Source organism: Cornus florida, unplaced genomic scaffold (genome assembly GCF_030987335.1).
Source record: "Cornus florida cultivar Cherokee Brave unplaced genomic scaffold, ASM3098733v1 CherokeeBrave_3.0.0_Hap2_Chr06, whole genome shotgun sequence".
Taxonomy (NCBI): Eukaryota; Viridiplantae; Streptophyta; class Magnoliopsida; order Cornales; family Cornaceae; genus Cornus; species Cornus florida.
In genome coordinates, this window is record NW_026775576.1 from 68741714 (window position 1) to 68758857 (window position 17144).

At 32.5% G+C, this 17144-nt stretch overlaps 1 protein-coding gene and 1 pseudogene across 1 annotated transcript; both read right to left on the reverse strand.

Moving 5' to 3' along the window:
- Window positions 1–2131: 2131 nt before the first annotated feature.
- LOC132314279 (jacalin-related lectin 3-like) lies at window positions 2132–5360 on the reverse strand. Its single transcript, XM_059813156.1, has 3 exons — window positions 5160–5360; window positions 2705–3139; window positions 2132–2365 (listed from the first exon to the last, which is right to left on the reverse strand). The coding sequence occupies exons 1-3, from the start codon at window positions 5358–5360 to the stop codon at window positions 2132–2134; spliced, it is 870 nt and encodes a 289-aa protein (XP_059669139.1).
- A 6560-nt stretch (window positions 5361–11920) lies between these two features.
- Window positions 11921–15662, reverse strand: LOC132314280 (probable inactive leucine-rich repeat receptor kinase XIAO; annotated as a pseudogene).
- Between the last annotated feature and the right edge of the window lie 1482 nt (window positions 15663–17144).

Sequence of the window (17144 nt, forward strand, 5' to 3'; positions counted from 1 at the left end):
TCAAACTAGCAAACTGACATAAAAAAAACCTTGATCAAATATATTTAGGAGCTTGCCAATTCTCTACACTAACAAAGCATCCGTCCTAATTAACCAAAAATTCTTAATTGATACTTGAGAGTTTTTTAGTAACCATGGCGTTACACGTGGTTCACGGCGTCAATTGACACTCTTATATACACACTTACACGAACATAATCCAAATTTGGAAGACATATTGCATATTACAGTCTTTACGTGCTTCTTTCTTTTCGTTCCTCTCCTTTCTCTGCCTTCTCCTAATCTCTCCCCTAAAAATTTGCTTTTAAATTACTCTTGACTGTCTATTCACATGCCATATCATTCATGATATTTATTATTTCTCTAGCAAAAAATAAGGATATTTCAAGCATGATATTACAAGGAGTACTACTATATAAATTTTTATAGTATTTCGGATGGTTTAATGCAATTAATTTAAATGGATGAAGAAGGAGTTTTCTAACAGTGATGTGACTAAAGAAGATGCAATATATATATATATATATATATATATAAAGGTAATTAATGCTAAAACTTTAGTCTAAAAAAGTACAATGAAAATAATTTTACGATATTTAAAGGTTTTATACAATTAACAATTAAAAGATAAAACAAGTAGAGTATAATAAAACAAAAATAAAAAAGTGTTAATCTCACTTTAAAAATAAAATAAAGTTAGATATCATAAATTAATGTAAGGAATATTTTGGTAGCAAATTTTAGAAAGATTTTTTTATTAAAAAATTCGAAAATTATGGACAGTCTGAGTGCCAACTCAAACACATCAAATAAATTTTTATTAATAGTTTGTTTGTTAATAGAATAAATTTTTTTTATTATTAATAACAACTAATGCTTTTATGTCTCCATGTGCTCATGCTTTTGAATTTGTTATAGTAACCTTGTAACGGTGGTAGCTAGATTTCTCTGTTATTTACAAGTTTTCATAGGAAATTTTGTTTACAACTTTATGTAAAAGATATTAATTATTAAAAATATATATTTTCCTCTTTTAGGTATGATCCATGTTCTAAAGCTAAAAATAGAGTTTTGAATCTTGGATGAAGCAGAGTTTTTCTATACTAACTATCCATCTACAAAATAGATCCAATGTCATATGATGATATATCAGACCATATATTTAAACTAAATAGAGTGTTAGGATGCGTCTCAAATTCCAGAAGGGTGTTGTTCTGAAGAAGTTTAACCTGCCTCACTTTGTTGGTTGGGAGTACGTTCTGAAGATGCTGGAAAAGTCCAACGGGTCACATTATTTGGGACCAATTGCACTTGTACGTCTAATGAGTTGCGGATATACTTCCTTTAAAAGAATATGTTATTTCCAAGAGACTGCAAAGGGGAGTTGAGTGGAGACGCTAGAATATTTGGGTGAGAGAGGGGATAGTAGGTGCAAGGCAGAGAGTATGCAACCTTCATTGAAGTTGGTTGTCAAAAGTGAATGGTAGAACATCAATGGTGGGGTGATTGAATGAGTGGTAACAAGCACATTCTTTACGGTTGTAAATTTTCTTCTTGTAAATTTTCTTCTTGATTCATTATAGTGATAGTTATCTTGGTAGATGTAGCTCTAATTTTAGATGAACTATATAAATATTGTGTATTGTGCTTGACTAATAAATGATTATATCTCCATATATGTTTGCATGATGTGATGTGATAGATTATATTTTGTTGCATGTGCTTGAATGCAAGGGGATTTAATTTACAATAAATGGCGTCAAAGCAAGTTGGATGGCATTTCCCAACATATAACATAAATTTTTTACAACCAAAATGATTATTCTTTTGCAAGTAAAACTCCTAATTTATTATAAGGAACACTAGATATAACATACGACATCTTATCACTGAATTGCATAGTTTCACAAAATACACAACAAACCCAAACTTTCAGGCTTAACACACAAGGAAACATGAAAATTACTTAAAATCAAACACACAAACACAAGTTTGTGCTGCCTTAACCACTTTCACCAAGTTTTAAGGACAACACATAATATCCATTATTACAACCACATCAATGCAAATGCTGTTATTATTAATGATTAAAGGAGTGCTAAAGCTCATGATCATTGGGTAAATTTTATCCTCACTTGTCGAGATATGCTCCAATTGAAGTAAGATACTTGTCGGACCTTCCATAGAATCCGATGATCTTGCCACCAGTGGATATGGATTCAAATTTCTCTCCCTCGTCCATGCCAAATGGTCCAATCGTTCTTTTGTTGCTTTGAAATCCAAGCGACCGGATAACAATCTTATTAGCTACATCTCCATAGTATCCCGAAATTGAAAGCAAATATTCATCCGAGTCTAACGTGACCTACATAAGTTGTATTGGTAAAGAAAAGTATGTGTAAGCATGCATGGCATTCATACTTGCATAAATGAAAGCTTGGGAGTTATAACCATCAACAAAAAAGAGAGATTATTGTTGTTATTATTATGATGTATTAAATGAAATTTATAACTAACTTCGACTTTTGTGCCAGATTCACTACCATGCTTGGTGGATCACTAGGGCTGCCAATATATATACTTTTTAACTATTTTGTTCTCTAACTATCTAGCTTTCAAAAAAACATGCGTGGCATGACAAATATAAAATCAAATAAATTTGAGGATAAGTCACAAATTTAAAAATTATATATATATATATTACCCTGGTTTCTTGTCCGCCGTCACTACCACGCTTTTCACCCAATAGTGGTTTTCCTTCAATATCATAAACAACTTGGAAGGAATCAATTAACCATCCGGAGTGTATAATTATTTCCCTTATCGTGCTGTAGATTTTGTCTTCCCACTGTTGTCCACTGGTAGTTCCAAATGGACCAACACTAGGTATTGTAATTTGGAATGGCTTAATGTGTACTCCAATCGAATCCATACGTTCACCCACCCTTCCAAAGAATCCAACAATCTTGCCAGCAGTTAACGGGGTTATAAAACGACTTCCTTCTTCCTTGCCATATGGTCCGTATTGCCTTATATTACTTTGTAATGTAATAGATTTCACAACAAGAAAAGTATTTAAAAAGTACCCACAGTAACCCGATATTGAAATGAGGTACTCGGTTGGATAGTTTAATTTCACCTGTAATATTTCAATTAGAAAAATAATAAACTTAGATATTATGACAAAGGGGCCCACAAAATAATATAAGAAATGACAAAGAAAACTTAGCGTTCACAATGAAGACCAGGAAAAAGATTTCATATGCAAATAAATAGAGATTACAAGTTTTTAACTCCATAGTATTTTGTCTATGCCAAACTCTATTTTGTGTATCCCAAACTCCATTTTGTCTTTCAATGTTTTCTCCTAGCACACTATAAAACCTAGTTATAATAGAGACTATAATTCGGGTCTACAAGCCGCAAGACAAAAATGGATCAAAATTTTTTTTCCAAGAGGCAAAGCCTAATAGTCTGATCAAAATCGGGTCACAACATAACCGGGGTCAAAACAAAATTCAAATCACAAATTTAGTGATTTGTATCTTTAGACATGCATTTTTTTTTTTTTTATAAGTTATTTTTATTTTATTTTTTTTCCTAGTTGGGTACTCACAAACACATGCCTCCACAGAGGCTCGAATCCCTGACCTCTCTTTGAGAAATAGAGACTTGGTACCGCTAGGCCTGTTGATTTTTTTTTTTTTTTTTTTTGTTTTTTGATAAGTCTTAAGACATGCATATATAATTGCATGTTTCATAATGTGGATATTGGAGTTCTAATATATGTATATTCATATGCAATGACAAAATTATAGATTTCATTTTAAGGGGTGCAGTGTACTTGATAAAATAGTAATAATAATAAGTAACCGGACAAATATTGAATTGTTCAAATCAAAAGGCAAACCAAAAATTAATAAATAAATATTATTTCAAAATAATATACTAATCAAGTAGTAGTATAAGAAAGATAAATACTTGAAAATATATAAGAACCAAAGTATTATTTTGTAGTATTTTCATTCATTGCAATTACGTACTCAAGAGTCTTTGTATTTTGAAAGCGATGCATGATATCCTCATTAAGTCATTAACTATGCCACGTTGGGAGCTATCCTATTTTTTTAATGTTTTAATTAGCCTCAATAAAAATATTGACCGAAAGAAATTTATTTTAGGGGAGAAAATAAATAGTAGTCAAAAAATAGCAGTGCAACGGTAAAGTAGTCAAGATTCAAATAGTATGTCAGTATTTGTGGGGGATAAAAAGTATAGTAAAGAAAATTTCAAATATAAAATGCACAGTTGAGTTCATAAAATTACAATAATAAATTTAAATAAGAAGAAGAGAAAACAAGAATAAGAAAAGGGGAAAAAAAAAAGAGGCTTCAATACATACAACATACATGAGTGCGAAAAGAAGAATTCGAAGAAGAACGAATAATTAAAAAAATGAAATGGGAAACTATGAAAGGAAAAAATTAAGGTTTGATTGAAGAAGCGGAAAATAACTTCTTCTGTTTTTTCCCAAGGGAATCAAAAGAATTAGAATAGTAAAAGAGAAAAGAAAGAAAAAAAGTTAAAGAAATATTTTAGCAATTGAATATTTTAGGAAGACACTGTGTATAATTTCTCATATATATGTACATAAAAAATATATAAGATGTATATATACAATATATTGGATGGAGCAGGGGAAGCAAGCTGTCCCCTAGCAATACATTGGCTCCATCCCTGTGTATACGCATATATGTTCAACGGTTAGAATAAGCAATTGGAATAGGAATATGTTCAACGATTTGACTAATTGATATAACTTTCATCAGTGTGATATGAATGTCGCTTGAAGATTTGAAACCTTGACATGCTAATGTGGCTTAATTTTAGATCTTTTTTTAATCGTTTTACTCATTGACTTTAATTTTCTTTTTCTATTTTCTATTTTCTTTCTTCATTATATATATACACATAAAAATGTGATATAGTCCATATATAAATATATATATTTGGAGATGATATTTTGTCTAGCTAGCTAGCTTTTACAAACACTGAGAAGCATAACAAATATATGTAGAATCAAACAAATTTGTGCATGAGTCACAGATTTGAAAATCAAATCGCATATATATATATATATATATATATATATATCTTACCGAGTTTGGTGTTCGGAGACTACTACCGTTTGTTTTTCCCGATACTTCCTTTCCTTTGTCATCATAGACAGCTTTGATGGCAGAAAATTCTTCGTTGGCAGTATATATAATTAATTCTCTTATCGTGCTGTATTTTCCGTCATCCCAACGAATGCCTTGTCCACCATAGGGCCCGAAAGAAACTGTCTGCCCAGTCTCCATGGAGTCCAAACTCTACCTAAGTTTAGTACTTCAAATTTGCATGAGAAAGTAGTTAGATAAAAAAAATGCATATATATATATATATGTGTGTGTGTTTATCTACGTGTGCACACAAGTATGCTATTAAAGAAAAAGTAGAAATGCACAGTCTTTGCCGAGGAATATGAATCCTTAATTAATGAACTAGTTACTACTTGCATGCAGAGTGAAGTATTTCAGGATGTGATGATTAAGTGTTTTTTTTTTTTTTTTGGGATAACGTGGAGTATCTGAGGCACCCAAGTGATGACCTAAGTATACAACTATTATTTTATTTTTTTTTTGTCACATTGCATGCACGTAATTATATATGAAACCATTGTATCGATCTGAGGTCACCAGACTCACTGGGAGTTTCTGGCTAACTTTTTACACGACAACACTGAAGAATAGTTATGTACGGGTTATGGAATAAAGGCTAGCTACCATGACTGAAGGTTATAATCTTGATACGCGAAAATGAAAGAACAACAACATACTTATTCCTGGCTATAAATTTGCTGCTGATATATATCTAACTTTTTGACTATCAATAAAGAAAATAAAACAAAAATAGAAAAGAATAAGATTGCTTACATACCAAAAAAGAAGAGATGGGAAATAGCTTTGCAGAAAGAACAGAGAAGGAAGAGTTGGCTTGAAATAAAAAGGAAGACGGGCATGGGTATATATAGCCCATGGAACCAGCAATTATGAGTTTATAATTTAGTTAAACTTGGGTGGGGTCCACTCAACTTATAGAAAGTTATAATTTGAACCTTTTAACTTTTGAAAGCTCAAATTTTGTCAAATAAATATATAAGTTCATGTTGTAATATATCATTTTTTTTCATTTAGGTTTTTTTTACCTGCTTGTAATATTTGTTATATAAATTCAAGAGAATTAAAGAAAAAATAACACTAATATGGCTTAATATATATATTTTTTTAAAAAAAATACACTTTTAGTCATTTTCGTTAAATGACGCTTACGAAAAAAAATGTATGTATTCATTTCTAGTTTTTTTTCAATATTATTAATTAATATATGATTCATATTATTTAGATAGTCAAGAAATTTATTCATTTCTATATATATTTTTTTTTCTTAATCCAATACAATTTTTTTTTCTTTTCTTTCTGTTTGGACACATTTGACTCCCTTTTCAACCATGTGTTCTCAGAATCAGTTGTTCAAATCATTGGGGTTGGGGTTGGAATCAACTATGGCCATATGAGTGAAACTCTATGATACAAAGAGACAATAAGGTCTTATTGGAGCACGTGTATATAAAAAAATTAAAGGTGAAGTACAATCACACTCCATGAGATTTGGTAAAAAGACACTTAAAGAAAATTTACTTGTTTTTTGGATATAGATACCCCCTAAAGATTCAAAAATAAAAAAAGACACCCATTTACATGAAAAATTGACCAAATTACCCTTTGATCGTTTAGGAGACTTTTTTAATTTTACAATTTAATAAATTGGACCAATCTACCCTCATGAACAATTTATACATAAAAAAAAAAAAACTTTATATATTGTTCCCTTTTTTTTTTTATATACTTTATAAATGTCCCAACTTTTTTAAAAATGTAGACGTCTAAAAAGATTTTTTTTATCCAATACATATATTTCAAATAAATTATATTTTGTTATTACTTCTTTTTTTTTTTAAATTAAGATGCTTAATTCTTTCATCTAGAAAAATTAAACCAATCTCTTTTTCTTAAAAATAAAAAATATGGTACCAGTATAACTTTATGCATCTTAACTTTATACATGTCTTTTTTTTCTTTTCCCCCTTTGTTTTATTATTATTCTTTTCCCTTTGTTTTATTATTATTTGTTTCCCCTTTTATGTTGGGAAATACATAATATTTGATATATAATTTAAAATGCATAAAGTTATACTAATACCATATTTTTTATTTTTAGGAAAAGAGATTAGTTTAATTTTTTAGATGAAAGAATTAAGCATCTTAATTTAAAAATAAAAAAGTAAGAAGTAATAACAAAATATAATTTATTTGAAATATATGTATTGAATCAAAAAATTATTTTAGACGTCTATATTTTTAAGAAGTTGGGACATTTATAAAGTAAATAATCAAAAAAAAAAAAAAAAAAAAAGAAAAAGAAAAAAAAGTGAACAATATAAATTTTTTTTTTATGCATAAATTGTTCATGAGGGTAAATTGGTCTAATTTATTAAATTGTAAAGTTAAAATAGTCTCTTAAATGGTCAAAGGGTAATTTGGTCAATTTCTCATGTAAATGGGTGTCTTTATTCATTTTTGAATCTTCAGGGGGTGCTTTTATTCAAAAAATAAATAAGTTTTCTCTGAGTGTTTACTTGTCAAACCTCAGAGAGTGTGGCTGTACTTTACCCAAAAATTAATTTGTGGTTGGACCACATCAGAAATCAGTATGACTTATTCACATGGGAGGAAGTAAGTAATATCTTTAAATTTATATATGTTAGAACTTTATTATATCAATTAGTTCTCTGGAGTATATAAGCCTCAAAGCCTCAAAGCCTCAAAATAGGTTGACATGCAATTAAGAGAAAGAAATAAGTGTTTTAAAATTAATTAAAACAATGAGCCTTGTATCTAGTAAGGCTGTTGAATGTCTGAAAACTATTTACTGTATATATCTGTGATCTAATTAATTAGTAGTTACAACTTTCAAAAAGAATTAATTAATTACTAGTGAATCGTATTAGTTGATTTTCTTAATATTATATTGTGGATACTCAAATAATTATGCATGTAAGACGCGCATTTAAAATCATAAAGAAGGACTGGCGTTTGATACTGTTGTAGATGCTTCCATTTTTACAAACTAGTTTAATTATAAATAATACTAGTTAATTTGGACTTTAGCAGTTCTATAATTGGGAAGTGTTTGTCCGTGCTTACTCCAAAAGCCTTTTAATAATATAAAGATGATGCTAATCAGAAATTATATAATACAATTTTGATACGATATCATATCACTTATACAAGTCACCAAATAATATTCCCTCGTCTCATTAAATTAATTATTTTATATTTTTTTTATAAAATATTCTTAAAATTTTATAAAATTATATATATATATATATATATATATATATATTTGAAAGATCAAGCTACTTGGTAATTCAAAGGTGGTAATGCAATTATTTTATATCCATGTGAGAAAGGTCTACTTCCAAAACGAGCATCTATTATGGGACACCATTATCGGACACGGTGTAATCCTAAAATTGTTGGGGTGTTTGGAAATTGTTCAACTATTACTCATAGAGTTATCAAAGTTATTACCTTTTCTCATTCTCATTGTAAAACACTCAAGTGTCTATGTTATTATGTATTAGCGATATTATTCGATTATTGTTGGGTAAAGTGTAAAAAATTCCTTCTAAAACTATGTTTGAATTTGTAAATAAATTTTTTAAAGTAGATTTTATGCATAAAACTCTTTGAACTATCACATTTAGTTACAAAATGCCCCATTGTCTTGACTATATTTTATTAAATGACCATAATACCCTTTCTAATTGAATTACACTTAATCTATTTTTCTTATTGAAATAAACTAAATAAAAAAAAATTATTCTAATTTGATGACATATTCTTCATTAAATTTTCATAAAATTTAACTTTAATTTTTTTAATCAATTTTTAAATAAAATTCTTGAGTAGAAAATTTTAAAATAATTTAAGTAATTTCTTAATTTTTAATGAATATATTACATAAAAAAATGTATTTTTTTATTTAAGTAATTTATTAATTTTTTATAAATATATTGCATGAAGAAGATGGTACTTTTATGGTATGGAGGGGAAAATCCTCCTTTAGTAAAAATCATATACGTCGTTATCAAGAAAAACAATAATTTCATAACCCATCAAAGCCCAATTACGACCGGGCACAGACAGGGTCAGTATCAGCCCAAAGTAGCTGATATTAACCTCCCAGCTTGCTAAGGGTTCATTCAGTCCATTCACATTGCAATCCAAGACCATTCAGAGTAACTGAATCCTCTTTAACAAAGGATTCTTCATATAAGGAAATCATGCACAGGCAAAGTCTAAGATTGAAGGAATTATAGAAGTGAAGAATTTTATAGGAAAATAGTTGTATATGGAATGTATTGGAGGACAAGTATAGCGAGTCCTACCATAAATCCACTACCTTTTTGTATATAAATAAAGGCTTAGACCTCCAATAAAGATCATTGAACATTACAAGCTTTTTTTTGAGTTATTCTTGTTATTAGTTGTTTTTATTTGAGTGAGTTGTGATAATTCTTTTAGCTTTTTAGTTAAACGAATTATTTGCACCTACACTTTGGCGCCGTTTATGAGAATCGTATAGAAATATACCCCCACGAGTGTTTTGATTTCTTTTATGCTACTACGATCCGGAATGTCAATCGGAGGAGCCACAGCCGATCAATAGATGGAATGGATGCAAAAGATGCGAGAGGAGTTCTTGCAGCAATTCGAGACCCTTCGTCAAGCAAACAAGGCCAGCACAACTCAAATTACATTGCTTCAGCAGAGGAATGATGCTCTCCAGACAGCCATGGCACAGATAGCACCACAGCCACCACCAGGCAATGTGGCTCGCGCTCCTTCCAACCGAAATATCCCTTCTGTAGATGAAGCTCCTCCCAATCGTAATATTCCCCCTGTTGATGAAGCTCCAGCAAATGAGAGTCAGCAAGAACAAAGCGCAAGAACCGAAGCAGTAGCTTCGGACAACCACCCTCATCGAGCACAGGATGAACAGGCCGAATCTAGCTAAAAACTCATAGTGTAGACGAATGGCATTCAAGAAGGTGTCCAAGAAACTTTTGATAAAAAGAAAATCTTGAGGATTCAGACACCTGCCGAGATGGCCAGGGAGCATAAAGCCTCCCTAGTGAAAACTCCATTCACTGATCAGATATATTACGTCGACAGGCCCAAGAAATTCACTATGCCAGCCTTCACTCAGTTCGATAGCACAGGAGATCCTTCCCGCCACCTAGATCACTACTCTCAAAAGATGGTTCTGGACAACCACAATGATGCATTCATATGCAAAGTGTTCCCAACTAGTTTGACAAGAGCTGCATTGGAATAGTTCAAGAATAGGCCACATAAGTCTATTCCGAATTATGGAACTTTGTGCACCATGTTCCTAGCACAATATTGCGGTAATGAGAAGGAGAAAAAGACTATCACTAGTCTTTTCACTATTAGGCAGAAAAGAGGAGAAACATTGCAGGATTTCCTATCCAAATACAACATGGAGGCTTCGGAGATAGTAGACTGTCATCCAGAGACTGCTGTAGAAGCATTCAATATCGGCATGATCTAAGGTACTAAGTTCTATACCTCTTTAGTCAAATATTCTCCTTCAGATATGCAAACTTTAAATGCCAGGGCGTAAATTTATATTCGGCTTGAGGAGAATGTATCCCACCAAACACAACATGCTACTCTCGATACGGTGGAAAATAAGCCTCTGGAAAAAGCTTCGAGTTTGAAAAGTCAAAGAAATCAGTATGTCTCAGCACCAATTGCCCAAATACCAAAGAAAAGGCAGAAGACCTAGGAGAGAGTAACACCTCTCCATACCACATTGGCTCAGTTATTTCAGGAGAACAAGGCAAAATTCACAGTCCCTTAACCAATTCAACAACCCCTAGAGCAGAGGAACAAAAGCAAATATTGCGCCTACCACAGGGATTATGGGCATACAACGCAGATCCCTTCGGCGACAAGTAGAAAGCATGATAGCTAGGGGAGACCTAACAGATTATCTCGGGCCGAAGGAGCATATTAAGCCGAGGGAAGTGAATCCTCGGAAAGTAGAAAGTAATCAAGTAAAGATCATTCATGCAATACATGGGAAATGTGAAGAAGACTAAGAGTCAGAAGAGGTGCACCGCTCCCGTTTGAGGGCTGTCCACAAGCTAAGGAAGTTATCCTCATTAAATACAATCACTTCGGGTAATATCAGTATCGACTTCGGAGATGGAGATTTATCTAAAGTACAGCTTCCCTACGAAGATCCACTCGTTATCAGCCTTCTGGTAGCAAATTGTATGATTAAAAGAGTCCTGGTAGATCCTAGCAGCAGTGCCAATATTATAACTAAGACAATCTTTGAGCAATTGGAGATCCCATCGACATCAATTCGAGCTACCTCTAGTCCTTTGATAGGGTTTGATGGAACAAAGGTGGACCCTATTGGGGTAATCGACTTATCAGTCACTACGGCGAAGAGGACACTGAAGGAAAATTTTGTTCTAACATAAACTTATCCTTCTTACAATCTCATTATAGGAAGACGTTGGATCCACCGAATGAATGGAGTCCCATCTACCCTTCATCAAGTAATGCGATGCCTATCTCCAGATAGAAAAGAGGTCATCAACCTTTGGGGAGATCAAGTTGCTGCAAAAGAGTGTTACATATTGACATTGAGAGAGGCAAAGGAAGGAATTACAATGCCCAAACCAGATACGACCCATGAAGATATTACTAAATAGTAATCACAGAGCCCTCTGCCCAAGTACTTGGAAGCAAAGGCAGAAGATGAAGCTGCAAAGCCCAATGAGGAATCTCTCGAAACCATCAAAGTTATCCTCGGCAATCCACAGAAGGTCACTTATATGGGCTTCCCCCACTGCCGAAGAGAAAGGAGTGTTAGTTGATGTCATCTGAAGAAATGCAGATTTGTTTGCCTGGGACCACTCGGACATGCCAAGAATCAGCACTTCAATCTCATGTCATAATCTAAGAGTAGATCCTTCCTTCAGACCAGTCAAACAAAGGCATAGAAGGTTCGTTCTTAAGCAAAACCGAATCATTACTAAAGAAGTAGGCAAGTTGCTTCAAGCAGGCTTCATCCGCGAAGTACATTACCCTCAGTGGCTCTTGAACGTAGTGGTGGTTCAAAAGAAGAATGCAAGTGGAGAGTTTGTATAGATTTTACCAATCTCAACAAGGCTTGTCCCAAATATAGTTTTCTACTCCCAAAGATAGATCAGATAGTTGACGCTACCACAGGTTATGAGAGACTCACATTTCTCGATGCATACTGCGGATACAATCAGATTCCTATAAATCCAAAGGATGAAGAAAAGACATCCTTCATTACAGAGAAGGGAACTTACTACTATAAAGTTATGCCCTTCGGACTAAAAAATGCTAGGGCAACTTACCAGCGTCTCGTTAACAAGATCTTCGAAGAGATGCTTGGAAGAACAGTCAAAGCCTATATCGATGACATGGTAGTTAAAAGTGCGGAGGGAAAAATCCTCCTCAAGTAAAAATCATCCACGTCGCTTATCAAGAAAAGCAATAATTTCATAACCCATCAAAGCCCAATTACAACCGGGCCCAGACAGGGTCAATATCGGCCCAAAGTAGCTGATATTAACCTCCTAGCTTGCTAAGGGTTCATTCAATCCATTCATATTGCAATCCAAGCCCATACAAAGTAACTAAATCCTCTTTAACAAAGGATTCTTCATATAAGGAAATCCTGCACGGGCAAAGTCTAAGATGGAAGGAATTATAGAAGGGAAGAACTTTATTGGAAAAGAGTTGTATATGGAATGATGTATTGGAGGACAAGTAAAGCGAGTCCTACCATAAATCCACCACCTTTTTGTATATAAATAGAGGCTTAGACCTCCAATAAAGATTATCGAACATTACAAGCTTTTCTTTGAGTTATTTTTGTTATTAGTTGTTTTTATTTGAGTGAGTTGTGATAATTCTTTTAGCATTTTAGTTAAACGAATTATTTGCACCTACATATAATAAAAAAGTTCAGTGAGTATAAATTTTTTTATTATAAATAATAAAATAATAAAATTTTAATAATTAGTTAATCATTTTAAAAAATGAACATTAGTTAGCTACTAGGAAAAGAAGGAAGAGTCATCTTGAAATAAAAAAGGGAGATGGCATGGGTATATATAGCCCATGGACTCAGCAATTATCAGTTTAAAAAAATACCCTGTTCAAAAAAATATCTAATCCTTTCTAATTTAATATATAATCTTTTCTAATTTTTTCATTATTAATTAATAACCGGGTCATATTAGTTAGCTAGTCAATAAATTTTATTCATTTATGACACTCTATGATGCTGAATCATTTATTCCATTCATGCATAGCATTAGAGTTTCAAAGTGAATATATATTTTGAGACGGAGAGTGCATCTTCGTGCTGATAAGGGATTCACATACCTTATTAATGTTAATCCACCGGCATTCTCATAAGGGATTCACCTACCTACCTTGTTAATGCTAACCCATATATATATAATTTTTATTTACTTTATATATTTGTGATCTAATTAATTAATAGTTACGCTTTCAAAAAGATTTAATTAATAGTTAATCATATCAGTTGATTTTCTTAATATTATATTGTGGATACTCAAATAATTATGCATGTAAGACAAACATTTAAAACCAGAAAGAAGGATTGGCATTTTATACTATTGTAGATGCTACCATTTTTACAAACTAGTTTAATGATAAATAATAGGAGTACTAGTCAATTTGGACTTCAGCAGTTCTATAATTGTGAAGTGCTTGTCCGTGCTTACTCCAAAAGCCTTTTAATAATATAATGGTGTTGCTAATCAGAAATTATATATGAAGATTTTGATATGATGATATGTATCACTCCTTCAAGCCACCTACTTTCACATGGATTGAATAGAAACTGCACAAATAATACTCCTTCCGATCCTTTAAATAAAATATTTTACATGTTTTCATAAAATAACCTTAAAATTTTATAAAATTTGAAATTTAATTATATATATATATATATATATATATATATATATATATATAAATTTGAAAATAGTAACTTAGTAATTTTCAAATGTAATAATGCAATAATTATATATATCTTCTTAGAAAGTTCTGCTCCCAAAAGGAGTATCTATTTTGAGATAAAAGGAGTAATTCCAAAATTGTTGGGGGACTTTAGGAAATGCAACTTTGCATGGTATAAGTTTTTAATATTTTTTATTATATTGATAAGATTGAAATTTTAAATTTATCCCGTAATTAGTGCACATGTATAATCAAATCAATATCAGGAAGACAATTTGAGAATATTACAAAAAAATAATATATCTATTTTTAGAATATCTTGAGACATTCCAAAATAAGAAATACTAAAACTTTCAACTTAATTAGTGCATGATTCATGGTTGATGGTCGTTGAGTAAGAAAGCAACAACTTCGTGTTAAACAATATTATTATTATTATTATCTTTTATTTAACTTTCAATAAAAAAAAATAAGGGATAATTTCACTTACCTCCCCTGAGGTTAGACGTAATTACAGGCAGTACCCTTTACGTTTCAAAAATTACACTATCCTCCCTCAAGGTTTGTTCCGTCGTAACACTTAGCCCCTTCGGTGAAAGTCAACGCCGGTCAATGATGATTTTTGATGACATCAGCTATTTTTAACTATGTAATACCACATTTACCCTTACTATATTTGCAAAGACATTTTTACCCTTAGTTTTGTATTAAAATAACCTATATACCCAGGAAAAAAAAAAAAACAAATACCCGTGAACTCATCTTCATCCCTTCCAAGACAATGAAAGGGAATGTTACTGGGTTTAAGCTCAGGTAGAGATACTTCAACTGGTTAAGCTAGGTTAAGAGCCGATCCATGGGTCCGATTAATTGGTTCCAAGACAATGAAAGGTACTGTAGTGAAGGAGGGAGTGAAGTGGGTGAGAGAGAACCGGAGAGTGCGTTGTACTTGAGGTCGAGGCGGGTTAGGGTTTGTGACGCGAACGTCGGGACCGAACCGGAGAGACGATTGTGACCGAGAATGACGTTTGACAATGCCGGTAGACCTGTGACCGACTGAGGAATACTTCCATTGATTTGATTATAACTGAGATAGAGGGTTCGTAGAGCATGAAGCTAATCTAGAGTTGCTGAAATCCCACCGGAGATGAAATTCTTGCTGATGGCGAGAAACAATAGGTTGTTCAACTGAGATAAAGTTTCAGGCAGAGCGCCAATGATCCGACTTGGGACAAAGGTGAACTCGGCGAGAGCGGAGAGTTTTTCGATTGCAGGATCGAGGCGTCCAGTCAGACCAGGCGAACCGGCCCTCAGGTCACCGAGATTCAAAGCGATGACCCTGTCTCTGTCGCAATACACGCCGGCGAAGTCGCAAGGCTCCGCCATGAAATCCCATGTGGAAAAGAAGTCCGATCCCGGCATGTCTTCTAGGGCGTTTCAAAGCGATGACCCTGTCTCTATCGCAACCTTTGATTGATATATAGTTCAGGGATCATCCATTTGACAGAGAGGGGCAACCACCCTTTGAAACTCCCCTATCTCTCTGAGCAGCGAACCTCATTCTTAAACTAATGAGTTTTGAAACCCTACACAAAATCAAGATTGCAGTTGCAGAGAGAGAGAGAGAGGACAAGTTCAGAGTTGAGAACGAGAATAGAGATGGAGGTGACTGGGGAGGCTGAAATGACTTTCCATAAAATTATATATATATATATATATATATATATTTGACCTTGATTGTGATTTAGAAAAAATAATTTAATATACTTTACTTTTGGAAAATAATAATAATAATAATAATAATAATAATAATAATAATAATAATAAAATAATTTAATGTGATATTAATAAAATATTAGGGACAATATGGTAATTTAAAAAATATATATTCTTTATGTGATATTAATAAAATACTAGAGGGTGTTTTAGTCATTTAACATGGTCAATGGCCGGAGTAAAATGCCTGTCAGTTTGGAGGGAGGTCAGTGTAATTTTTGAAACGTAAGGAGTACCGTCTATAATTAGGCCTAACCTCAGGGGAGGTAAGTGAAACTATCCCAAAAATTAAATATGGATATAGACCGGCTTAAAGAAATGATCTAAATTCACGCAAGACATTTATATAATATTGAGTAATGTTGTTGCGAGAGCGCTTTTGCAATAGTACTAACGAACTCTCCCATTCTAACCACACGATTTCAATTTTTGTGTGTTGAGATTCGGGCGAAAACAAGCGAAAAGTAACTCATCTATCTGTGCTTTCTCTTTCATCCCTTTTTGGTTTTTACTTTTTTAATCATACAGACAACTTCATCTCTCTTTGTTAACCCCTTTCGTTTGATTATATTGTAAAGTATTGTCTTATGAATTCTAAATTTTCACTATTTGTATCCCAGTGAAATTGGGGAAAAAACCTTCAATGAAATAAACTAAGAAAAAAGTGGGAAAAAATCCTCGGGACAAACCTCGGCCACTGCCGAAAGACAAATTTGATGGGTTTTTTTATTTATTTTTTTTAATTTTTTTTATTTATTTCTTGCTTGTACTGGAGGATAGGGATGACTATAGTTCGTGTGAACTGATTGAATAAGAGAGAAAAGATAAGAGAGAGAAAGCAATTGTGAGAGAGGAAGAGAGAGGAGAGAGAAAAGTAATGTGAGAGAGGAAGAGAAAGGAGGGAGAAAAGTAAATTCCTTTTTGCTTGTTATTGTTCAAATCTCAATGAACACAAATCGTGTGATTAGAATGGGAGAGCTCGTTAGTGTTATTACGAGAGTGCTCTCGCAATAGCATTACTTTATAATATTTGTATCCAAAGTGAATTACAATTTACGAGGACGTGTAATTGTTTGAGCACAAAAAGCATAAATACCTAGGAATTGAAGATTAGAATGGGAGAGCTCGTTAGTGCAA